Genomic DNA, 12,297 nt, shown 5'->3' on the forward strand with positions numbered 1-12,297 from the left:
CCCTTTGGCAACTTTTCCTCCTCCCTTCCCCAAGAAGGCTTTAAAATGTTAAAAAGGTCACGAGTCCATTACAATGAAATGAACAAGTGTCTGCAACATCCACAGTTTGTTTTGAAGTTGTGCTGGATGTATAGAGATGGAAATGCAAGCAAAATTGAGGAGATTATTTATGGAGACTCTTTTTTTAATTAAAACCAAACAAAAATCTCCGGTTAGTTTCCTTTACGCTCTTTCCTGCTTGCTGAATGTCCTTTTTGCTGGTGATTTTTGGTTTGTGATTTGAAAGTTGTAAAACCCCTTCCTTCCCCGCACCCTTTAATTTCTCCAGTTGAGTGGAGCTGGTCTGTAAGTTGTGTGAGCTTCCAAAAGAAGAATTGAACCATTGTAACATTGGCTGAGGCTTTTGTTAAGCAAATTTCATTAAGAGACCAGGACCTAGCAGGTCTTCAGGAAATCAGATCTACTTTGCCTGGCCCTGCCGCACCCTGCTCGAAGCACTCCTGTGCTTTAGCGTATCCAGATGGCAAACTAGCCAGATATGTTCACCGCATGCACAACTAACTCTGAAGTAGCGGCAGACTGCCTGGAATCCTGCACTGCTGCGGCTGTGTGGAGGGATGCGTACGCTGCGGTGTGAATAGGGAGCGCGGTAAGCGGGGGTTTCTTTAAGGGAATAAGCTATTGAACAGCACATGATTGTGAGAAAGCTTAAGCTTTGTTTTTAAGCTACAAGGTATGTGGCTGGTGGCTTTTTGCCTTAGTGGAATGAAATGTCTAGTGATGGAAAAAAAGCCTCATGGAAGAAAGAAAAAGGATGTTTCAGTTGCAGGTGACTTTCTCTTGAGGATTGTGAACAGTTGTGCAAAACCACTGGAATTCAGTCAGTACAGTCTTTGCATCTGTGTTGTCAAAGTATCTCGGCCATGCTGCGTTTTGTTGGGAGCCTAGCAGTGTGCACACAGGGGGACTGTGCGTGTTCTTAAAACGGCACCATCCATGACCCCAAAAACGGCTGCAGTAGCTCACGGTTTCAGGGCGTGCTTATGAGGCAGTATAAAGGAGCGACATGAGCTCAGGTACTGTGGTTTCTTGTGCTGTTGCCATCCTCAGCCCACCTCCCTTGAGGCATGCAGAAGGTAGTTGAAACTATATTCCATTACCAGAACCTGACTTTGTTATGCTTTTATGGAAGAAGATGCTGAATGTCCCTTCTTATGTCTTGGTTTTCTTTTCTTCAGGTGGTGAGAACATCAAGAGCATAAATCAGCAGTCAGGAGCCCATGTTGAGCTCCAGAGAAACCCACCTCCGAACACAGACCCTGGTGTACGAATATTCACAATCAGAGGAGTTCCCCAGCAAATTGAACTCGCTAGACATCTCATAGATGAGAAAGTTGGTGTAAGTACCATCTCTGTTGATCTTGGTCTGTCTCTTTCAGATGTGGTGTTTTCACTCTTAGGTACATGTAGGCCTGAACTTACAGGATGGCACAGAATACGCACGCTTACGTTATTTAGCTTCAAAACCATTTGCCTGTTAGCAGCTGTCTTGAACTTTGATGCCCCTCCAGCATCCACTGGACTAATTTTTGCTGTGGTCCCAGAAGGATCTGACTGTTTGCTGACAATCATGGGTAGTGTGCAGCTGTATGACAGGGAAGAACAGCAATAATAAAGTATGAGAAGGCTGTCAAAGGAGATTTTTTGAAGGGAAGACAATAGTGTCACTGCGTGAGAATGACACAATCCTGGCATCATCATACTGAAAGTAACACTCAACTCGTTGCTCCAGTAAATCCAGGATGACTTATCTTCCACTTAATGCAGTGCTGTGGTATTGAAGCTTAATAATGTCAAGCTGGAGTACTACTTGAAGGGGGAGACTTGGGTAAAAGAAAGTACGGAAGATACTGAACTGGGGCATGGTAAAGCTGAAAAGCAACCTTTATGCTGAATTGCCTGAGAGGAGAAGGCTTGATACCAACCTCAGGATCCGAGCTATTCGAAGGAAAACTTCCAACTGTGCTGTAGTCCTGTTAGCCCCTTTGTGGGCTGACCAGTGTTGCTTTTAAAGCTGGGCTCCTGGAGTGTGCTGACAGTCCTGAGAACTTCATCCTTGGAGAATCAGTCACTTTCAGGTGCTGGGGTTTAGTGGAATGTGTCCCAGGCTGTTTTCTCCCTTTTCTTACTGCTCATACTAGCTGCCTCCACCCTCTGCTTAGAGCTGGCATTAAATATTTGTGGATTCTGTGACAGGGTACCAGCATGGGTGGACCTGGAGGATTTGGTCAAAGTCCGTTCAGCCAAGCACCCGCTACACCTCATCAAAAGTAAGCTTCTCTGTCTCGTCACAGACGGGCTGTGGGGAATGGCTGGGAGCTATAAAAGCATTGGGAGAAGGGTGGAGGGCCCTGAAGGGGTGATGCGTAAGTGGAGCCTTTTAAAGATTGAGCATTCAGAAGCAAGAAGCCAGATTAATCATTTAAGCTTGACTACAGGAAGGTTTTTATCTATTATAAACAAGGTAGGTATTGGCATCTCCAAAATTCCTGTCTCTAGTGCAGTGAGAGCGTGGAAGGAAGCCTGAACTGCATACAGCACAAGGAGTGCTGTTCGGTATGATGTATCTTCGTTTTGGCTTCATGAACAAACCAATATCAAGACAGCAGTCACACCTACACAGCGTTTCCTTTTGTTCCCATGTTCACCTGTTTGCTCAGCAGTTGCTGCCTATAAGTAACAATTTCACTTCTGTGGGTAACTTCACGTATATGGTCTGTTAAGTATTTTATTGTCTACTTCAGCGTGCCTTTTTGTCGTCTGCAGTGGTCCTCAGGCGTTCATGACACAGGGCTGGGGCAGTACCTACCAGACGTGGCAGCAGCCTGGACAGCAAGTCCCAAGTAAGTGTCTAGGACCTGGGTTGGAGAAGGGTTGGTGTTCCCTTTGCAATTGCTGCTTCATGCCTACAAAACACAGGCCCACCCATGAGACCACCTGTGTGAAAACAGCAAAATGATTTCCTGAGCAGAAGAGGTGTGTGGAGGCATGCTGTGGTGTTTGAGCTCAGAATGAGCTGAAGTCCACTGAAAACTGTAACGCTTTTTGTGCGCTTAACTGCTTACTGCCTGTTTCTGCTCTCTTTGTGTAGAAACTTGGTCCTTGCTGTCTGTTCCTTTCTAACAAAAACATTTCTGCCTCAGGCTCTCTTCTGCCAGGGTTCTCTGGGCAAGCACTTACCAACCCCACTTCCCCCAACAGGCACACCATGTCTGGTGGTGAGCCCTCCCATCTCTTTGTTCTTGACCTTATCAGTTCTTGCTTATTTTCTATTTTAAATGTTCCTTATGAGCTCTTCTCACTGTTCAACTCCCGGTCTGATGGAAAGACTGGGAAAGGAGATGCAGAAAATGGAAGAAAGGATAGGCAGAGCTCCTATCCTGGTTCATCCACTCTGGCTGTAGTAGTGTCCCCTTGTCTCCTTTTGGGAGTTGATGAGAACTGCTCAGCCTCCACAGTGCTAAATGCTCAGAATGAGGCCAGCCAAATAACCAGGTTTCAAATAAATAAAAAAAAAAAACTACCAATGCATACATGTCCTTAGTCATCGGTTCAAAAACTGAACCTTGGATCACCCCTGCTGCTGAGCTTTCCACTTCAAGCCACCAGCACTGAGTCAGGCTGGCTGTTACTCTTCAAGGTTCGAAGTGTCATTTCTTCCTAAAAGCCTGTTTAGTCAAAATTCAGCAGACTGGAATGGGGAGTCTCCCTTTTCAGAATAATTGAAGTAGTAAATGCTAGTGGTGACGTTGGTAACTGCATCATCCTGTGTCTTCAACAGCCAGGGTAATCGTTTGCCCTAAACAGAGCAGATTCATAGTCTGCTTGGTAATCTCAAAGCTCATGTGATGGGCAGTAATGTCCAACAGACACTTTTCAATCACAATTTTTCAGGAAATAAGAGGTTTTTTTAATGGCCTGGTCTTGTGAAAACTAAAGCTAAGCACCAAAAGGCGGGGGGGGGGGGGTGGATTTTAAAGGGGTTTAATGACAGGTGCTTTTCAGTGGTAAGGCTGATTTAGCAATGATTATTAACTTCAGTATAAATTCCCACTCTTTGAGGTGCCTGAGGTAGAGGAAACATTGGAGGAGCAATGCCTGCAATTGCACTTGTGATTCCCTGTAACACTAATCACATTTTAATGTTTGTAAAATTGTGCATATATGAAATTTGGAAACCCTCAATGCTGCATTGTTAACTTAGTGCACTTCTAAAATGTGTGCTACAGTAGGACATAGGAACCCTGCGTGGCAAGTGTGTGTTTAAACTCTAAAAAAAAAAAAAAAAAGACTCTGGAAGAGTCCTGCTTCGTAGCAATTACAGTCTAAAAATCATGACTTTTCCTTTGAGCTCCAGGGACTTGTAGAAGGTCAATAGTTGTTCTGTTTTCAGGACAGCAAAATGCAATGGTGGGCTTGAAAGGACTTGGGGTTTTTTTGTACAGGCGTGGAATAGTACAGTACTGGAGAAGAGTGTTTTCCCATAAGCTTGTTTTACAGGAAAAATTTGTTATTCCAGTCCTGTCCTGTGCACCCCCAAGAGCACTGGACTTCCCTGAGCTTTGGGAAGCAGAGCAGTCAGTGCAGCAGGGAAAGCTCTACCAAAAATGTAATTTTTATCTTCCCATAAAGCCTTTGAATAAATGCTTATGAAATGTGCATTGCTATTTGCCTTGCAAGATGCCTTTAGAAACTCACCTTAGTAACTTATCTTCTTTCTGACCTCCCTGAAACATCCTCTTATCCTGCCCACCAGCCACTGGGGAAAAAAAAAAATCTCCCTTCCTGCACCATAGTCATGTCTCAAGCTCACACCTCCTGGCTTTGGAGCCTGGTATAAGAAGCACAGACCCTTTGAATCCCCTGATTACTGATAGTGCAGCTTGTATCCCGATGCTGACTACTTTGCAATGAGTTTGTCAGGTTTCTGGTGGCTCCCAAGAGCAGTGAAGCATCCTGCCTTGCCATCGTCCTTCCCCTGTATGGGTTTAGTACCACAATGCCGTGTTTTGGGAGCAGATGTTTTATTTCTGCTGTTGAACCTGATGGAAAATGTTGGCGCTCTAGTTCCATGTCTACTTAGGATCCTCCGTGTTCCTGTTTGTAGCCAGGCATACTGAAGGCAGTCTTGGTAAGGAGAGAGGACAGACAAGATAATGCTGTGCTTTAAGCAGCCTTCACCACCACTTTCTTCTGCTGCAGATCATAATGGTACCCAGTCAGGCCAGGTGGAGTTCACCTAAGGCGTGGGAGGATTATTATAAGAAACTAGGTAAATACCTGCTTTTGCACTTTAAGTTTTAATTTGAAAACAGTCTTGCAAAGGGTCCCTTCCCCGAGTGCTGCAGCCTGTTTGTTCGCGGCTCTGCTAGCCCTGTCAAAGAGCCGGCTGAGTCGTTCCCCGAGCAGGCTTCCTAGGGACAGACTCGAGAGTGCCCTCCTTGTGGGAGGAGTGGCAGACCCCCACCCCCTACACATGTATTTAGATTTTAATTACTTCCCCCATCTTAAATAAATTAACTGGCTGGGGAAACATTTTGCTGTGAAATGCATTTAGCTGCGTGTCCTTTCAGCCTGCTGCGGACTGTAATTCTCCTAGAAGAAAAGGCATTGAAGGAGGTCCTTTGTTGGCATTAGCAGGTGGACAGTTGAGGCAGCCTTGACCTCTGCCAGAAAAGGTCCTGACTTGTAGCGTTGGTCAAGTCTTTTAACCCGCTTTTATGCCCCTGGACAGGACACTGCTGCCCTGTTCCCTCCACCCACTTCACACTTGCAGTGTATTATTTTCCCCCTTCCCCCCACTTCAAAGCCCCCCTTCGGCCGGCGTCGCAGGCAGGGCTGTACATGGAGCGCAGGCGGTTGGATAGGCTGGGAAGAGCTCTCCTGCACGCGTGTCTTCTGTCCTTGCCTGCTGTCCGTGTGTGTAGCGGCTCGTGCTCGGCACTCACGCTCTCGCCGTGCCTGCCTCTCTCTGCACTTTTCTAATCGCTGTGTTTTCTGTTCAGGGCTGTTTTGTTTGTTTGTGTGTGTGCTGTGTGTCTCGCTGAGGGCTCTTTGCTCTAACTGTGACTAAGGGAAGTGCGGGCATCCCGCCTCTGCACCGAGCTGGCTGGACTCTCCCCTGCGATAGCACTTAGACGTGCTGGACTGAAGGTGTCTTAGTGCTTCAAAGAGGGGAGAGTCTGTGCTAGATGAAGACCAAGGTTTTGGGATCTGCGAGATCTCTCTCGGTGCAGGCGTTGGCACTGCTTATCTTAGTGCAGTGCAGGAGTCTGGAGACCGTGCCGCAGAGCCAGTCGTGGCTGTTAGGAGGGTGTCGTGGATGCCTGTCCGGATGATGCGTGGGGTGTAGTGCAGGTGGAGCTGGCTGTGCTTTGTGCAGGGCTCATGGCTCCCTTCGGTCCTGAGGACTCTGCAGCCAGTAGCAGTTTGGCTACCCCGGAGCTGTATGCTGGGGCAGATGGTACGTTGGAGGCTCGTGTGTGGGCATGTTGTACGGATAGGCATTGCCCGCTGGGGCTCCTTCAGATGTGCTCCGCTGATGAGAGTCGGGGTGAAGGATGCAGACCCCTGAAAACCAAGTGAGATGACTCAAAACGTGGCCATTTCCTTGGCAGCTCCATGGCTGGAGGTCAAGGTGACAGGTCTCAGTTCTGTCAGGCGTTTCAACCCTCCATCCCTGTGCTAGAGGTGAGTGGACTGACAGCCTAGGGTGGTTGATGTGCAAACGGAGCAGCTCCCAGCCGATGTGCTTTGGCTCGAGCAGGTCCCGGCAAGGGGGAGACTTGGCTTACTGCCCTTTCACAGCGCACAGGTGAGGTGAAATCAGGAACTTGAGCTTTTCCTCCGCTTTCCCTGAATTGCAGATGCCCAACACTGTAGAAAGGTGGAAGCTGAAGTGTGAAGTCTGGGCAACTGAGGTAGATCCAGGGCCTGTCTAGTGGAAAGGCAGATGTCACTGGCTGGAAACTGTCACCTGTTCCATACTGACGTGCCCCTTGTTGTCATCTTTGCACAGGCCAACAGAGCCAGCAGCAGAACAGCCATCCTGATTACAGCAAAGCATGGGAGGAGTATTTCAAAAAACAGAGTGAGTGAAACAGGGTTATTGGAGATGAATCAACTCTTGTTACAAACAGAGTTAACTCTAATCCGATGACTTGCGTCTCCATCCCCTGCCATTATTAGCTTCCAGTCCTCTACAAAACCCCTTTGGTCCTCTCCTTTTGGTGATGGTGCATGTAGTTCTCCCACTGAAAGCTCTCAGTTGTGCTGTCTGCTGTCACGCCTCGGGAGAGGTGCTCCCGTTGAACCACGGTCCGCAGTAGACCTCATGTCCACGCTTGCAGTTGGCCTGCCTGGGGGAAACATAGTGCACAACAAGAACTGATGCTAACAAAAACCAGAAAGCTGAAGCTGGGTTGTTGAGAGGGTAGGAGAGCTCTGCGCACATGGAAAAACATGGGCCTGGCTTTCTCCACTCCGTTAAGAAGCGCATGATGCCGACTTCTGGATTTGCTTTTGACACCGTGCTGCTGGAGCCTTTGGGCGGAGGACGAAGGGTGCAGGCTGTCAGACTGTGTCCCTGCAGCCGCGGGAACGGTCTCTTAATGCTTTCTGGCTGCTGTCGGCTTGTCACCTGCAAGCCAGCTCAAAGCATGTCCTGTCGTATCCAAACAGCAGATAGCCGATGTCGCTCTTTCAGATGTCTGCAGCTGTTGGAAGGGGGCTGGCTCTTCTTTAAGCTTTACAAAAGGAGATCCTAAGCTTGGGCTTGGTCCTACTGAATTTGCTCATCTCTCCCTTTTCCCTTCTTTTCTTCCAGGTCATGCTGCCAGTGCTGCTTCTCAGGCAAGTTCCCAGCCGGACTACACGATGGCTTGGGCAGAGTATTACAGACAGCAGGCTGCCTACTACGGGCAGACACTAGGGCAGGCTCAGGCCCACAGCCAGGTCTGTATTCGTGTTCCCTGAACCCCACTGCTCTTTCCCTTGGGGAATTGCGTGTGTTGGCCTTGCCCTGGTGTGGGGACTCTGCTTTGAGTTCACATGGTGAAGCAGAGGTATTTTGTGGCTGAGGAAGTGATCGCAGAAGTGTTATCTCAACATCAGAGTCTTATTTCCCTGTACAGGGTGGGGGCCTTTTTGGGAGAGGACTGGGAGGTTTTTTGTTTCTCCTGGGGGCCTTTCCTGATACCCCCCAGGCTGTTTTGTGGCTTTGGGGAATTAAAGTAAAAGGAATGATGGAGCCAGGCTGGCGAGGTAGCACGACACTGGCACATCGTGCAGTCTGGGGCCGTGTGTGCAGGCGTTGCCTTTTTTCTTGCAAGCTTTGTGCTAGGATAGGAGCCGTGCGCTTGCCTGGGGAGGGAGCACCCTGTCCTGACAGGGGGCGGAAACCTGTTGAAAAATAATTTGGATCAACCAGCTGCCAAGTAATATCTCATCTCACCTGTCACTCAGACCACCGGAGGGTTGTGTGGGCTTTATCCTGACCGTACCCACAGCACTTTCCTGAGCACCGGGTCTGCAGAGCGAACGTCTTAGTATTTGGCAAAAAGTATGTGCAAAGCACGCATACACCTTAGTGTGATCAGACGCTTCTTCCCACTGAATCGTGTCTTTACTCTGGCTCCTCGGAGCAGAAGCTGGTCTGGATGCTGGCGGCGCGGGGAGCCAGCACCGTCCTCAGGCAGCTGCAGCCTCCCCGCTGCTGCTCTCCGGCACCGCCGAGGTCGAGCGGGGCGAGCCGGGTGCAGGAATCGGCGCTTGCCGCGGGCGCTGGCCAAGTGTGACCTAGAAGCGGTGATAAAAGGGAGTTCTCTTCATTCCTCTCTCAAAGTCTGGCCCTCTAGAGAAGAGAGATCTTGTTCGATAAGAGGCATGAACTCCTGGAAGGAGAGCTCAGGGATAGCAGGCGTTAGGGCAGAGATCTCTTCGATAGCGGCTTGAAGCATCATTTGAGGTATATATCCTGCTCGGCTGGAACGGGGAATGAGAGACCTGTCTGTGTTGGGGGAGGAGGGTTCGACAGCGTTAAGAATTTGCTGCCGCTGAGTAACTTTTCCTTTTTTCCCCCCCTCTCTCTCTCTAGGAGCAGTAGAACAAGGTCCTCGTGGCAATTTTTTTTTTTTTTCTTGGAATCATTGTGGAAGAAAACCTTTTTGTAACAGAGGTTTCTAGATTTGCAACATTTTGATGAAGACTTTTCTGTTTGTTTGTGAAACACTAGTTGTAGGATAATCTATACTGAACTTTTCTAAGAATCAGGAACAATTAGTAATGTACTAAACTTATGGACATGCTGGTAATTTTGTTTCCAAATTTGTAAAAAAAAAAAACAAAAAACAAAAAACCTCCGGGATTCTTTTTGGAGAGAAGCCAGAGAATTTGCAGGCACCAAAACGCACCCCAGAGCTGTGACATTTCAACATGTGGTTTTTTGTGTGTTTTTTCCTTTTAATTTTCGATCTTTTCTGTTGCAACAGAAAGAGTGGCTTGGAAGTCTTAGGTGGTATGTAACAAATCCTAAAAAGAAAAAAAAATTTTAAACAGTATTTAAATATTCTTAAATATGTAAATTCATTAAATGTTTTACTTCTAATTTCTTGTATCTTGGCTGTCTTTGATTTTATTGCATTTTTTAAAAACTGAACTATGATATGTATTGTAATTAATTATGTGAATTCTGTATTGAGACAGTTACTGTTTTGCTGTCAGGCAAGTTATGGGCGGGGGGGCATTTTGTAGGGTTTGTATAATTTCTAGAGTCTAAAGGGGTAATATAAAAACGTGTTAATTTTTTTAGCAATACATTTTTTCATGTCTCCATTGCTAGTTGCATTTATGTATCTAAGACCTCCAAGCTTGTTTAAAAAAAAAAAAAAACAAACAAAAAAAAGAAAAAAACTTTCCTCTATGCTCTCAGAAATATAAATACTGTTATTTTTAATATTAAAATGAATCTGCTATTAGTACCTTTAACAAACACTGTGGAACATAAAACCATATAAAAGGTAGTAACTATTTTTTAATTCCAAGGTGTTTTTTGCTTTTTCATTTCTTTTAAATATTTTCTTATCTAATATTTGTCAAATTACCTAGAGAAATAAATGAATCTAGTATTAACCACAGTATGCGCTAAATAATTTTGATTTAATAAAAGGGATAATATGATTTCCAATGTTTACTGTAGTGTTTCTTGTACAGATAACAGTGTATTTTTAAAGGAAAAACGGAATTGAAGCTATTTTTTCTTGCATTTTTAATTGCCCTGCGGGACATTCCGTTTTGAAATGTACTGAAGTTACTGTTCTTGGGTTCTTTCCTTATTTTTCCTTATGCTTGAAATGTCTAACTATAAAGAAACGCAATTGGATAATGTTGAGCATGGTGTTATAAAAAAAAAAAGTGTTCTTTTTATTTGACTGACAGTTGCATTTTACACTCTATATAATAAAATTTCCACAAGGTGTCTTGTGGGTGAAGTATTTCCAGTCTGTTTTACTCAGTTTGCTCCCTCTCCGCTTGCCGAGGTCCCCGCGCAGCGAGCCGGCAGCCCGCAGACCCCCGGCTCCTCTCGCCTTCGTGCTCGCGCCGTGTCACCTGAGCAGTTTGGGATGATCAGCTTGAGCCTTAATTCTAGTGAAACTCTGTTCGTGTCGTGTCAAAGTGTCCCTTGGCACCGTGACACTCAGGATTTCCACAATAAGGTGCTGTAATTGTAGCTGTTTGGGCCAGAAGGATCTGTTTTAATAAAGGGAAGTTTTCTGTAAGCCAGAGGGGCACGGATCTGCAGCCGTATCAACGTTTTATTGCTTGTTGAGGAGGCGGCAGCCCCTGGTTTTAACACCCCGAACTTGTTGCTCTTCCACAACTTTGTCTTTGCAGCTGAATCCGTCCACGACTCGCCCTCCACCCTCCCTGCAAACGGGGTCGCTGGAGCAGCGCTGGCCCGGGGCGGGAGAGGGATGCAGGGGGACACGGCTCTGGCCGCTCTCATCTATTAGATACGTTAAGGAGCAGTAACTTTTAGTTGTAGCCGGGCCAAGTTTGGGGATAGCTCTCGCCCCTTCGGAGATCCCTTTCTCGTAAAAACGCAAGTTTTGTGCTCCTCCAACCTAAAATAGCTCTGTCCGCCGCTCCCCAGCCAGCTGTAGGGGAGTTACAGACGGGGGGAGGGAGGGAGGAAAGATCCCATCTGCGAAGCAGGGAGCGGGAGGCATGTTGAGAGCCGGAAGAAAAGGAGATGTAGCATCTCTAAATATACCTCCAGAGAATCAAGAGAGACATTGAAAGATGGGATAGTAAAAGCCACTTGGAAAGAGGGGAGAGGGGGGAAAAAATGGCTAGAGGAGGGCATAAAGGCTGCTGATGGGAATTGGGAGCGGGCATTACCGAGAAGACTTCCTTCTAATTCATCTTCCAAGCTCTGTGCCAAAACAGCATTTGGCATGGTTCACAGGGAGCAATTGTGTGATAATGAACCCTAAGGTGTCCCTTAATTGAAGACTGAGTATTACAGATTGTGCCAATAGTCGTAAATGGCACAGGATTGTGGGAGGATGCATTTTCTTAAATGTATCTGTAAGTACAGATTAGTGAGTCTCCCCAGTGAAATACCCATACTATAAATTATGGAAATATCTCTTTCTGATGCAACCTTTTATTGAGGGGGTGGGGCAGCAAAAGAAATAGTTTGCAAGCCTTTGAAATTTGGCCTGTCATTAAGATGGTGCCTGCAAAGCTGGGTTTTCATCAGCAGTCTGGTGTCCTGGAAGGCTAAAGTGCTTGAAACGTTCCCAAGTTCAGCAATTTGTTTTCCATTATTGCTGCCTGCTCGGGGCGGAGGGGCCGCAGCCATTAAACTTCTTTCTGTTGTGAGTCCACGATGGGCTGGAGAGGGGCAGGGCAGGAGGCGAAGAGACGCCTTGGCACCTCACGAGGGGCTGGTGACCTCTGGGTTCCTCCAAACCCCGCTCCAGCCCTGCTGCCCTCCTGGTCTCTGGCTGTCCAGGGGGTCCTGGGGATTGGAGTGGTGGTCGATCCCAGCCCAGGGCTGGCCGGGGCACCTCGCCGTTTCGCTCTGGACTCTGTAGGCAGCTCCTCGTGTCTCCTGGCTCAGCTGTGTTCTGCAGCCCAGAAGCTGCTGTGGTGCCTTCAAGCAAAGTCTGTGGCCTCCAAGAGAGGAACCGAGTCTCCGGCTCAGCTCTGGGCAAGTTTAATCCCCAAATAAAG

At 47.2% G+C, this 12,297-nt stretch overlaps 1 protein-coding gene across 2 annotated transcripts in view; it reads left to right on the forward strand.

Annotated features, from left to right (window-relative positions):
• The window catches only part of FUBP3 (far upstream element binding protein 3), a 41,153-nt gene extending 30,601 nt beyond the window's left edge, over positions 1-10,552 (forward strand). The window contains exons 14-19 of one of the 2 annotated variants that reach the window (XM_050907856.1): positions 1,239-1,399; positions 2,257-2,330; positions 2,827-2,903; positions 7,079-7,150; positions 7,886-8,013; positions 9,155-10,552. In XM_050907856.1, the coding sequence (XP_050763813.1) occupies positions 1,239-1,399; positions 2,257-2,330; positions 2,827-2,903; positions 7,079-7,150; positions 7,886-8,013; positions 9,155-9,163 (521 nt within the window). In that variant the 3' untranslated portion in view covers positions 9,164-10,552. The remainder of the gene's footprint in view (positions 1-1,238; positions 1,400-2,256; positions 2,331-2,826; positions 2,904-7,078; positions 7,151-7,885; positions 8,014-9,154) is intronic. The other variant, XM_050907857.1, reaches the window with a different exon arrangement.
• The last annotated feature ends 1,745 nt before the right edge of the window (positions 10,553-12,297 follow it).

This window comes from Gymnogyps californianus, chromosome 18 (genome assembly GCF_018139145.2).
Source record: "Gymnogyps californianus isolate 813 chromosome 18, ASM1813914v2, whole genome shotgun sequence".
Classification (NCBI taxonomy): Eukaryota; Metazoa; Chordata; class Aves; order Accipitriformes; family Cathartidae; genus Gymnogyps; species Gymnogyps californianus.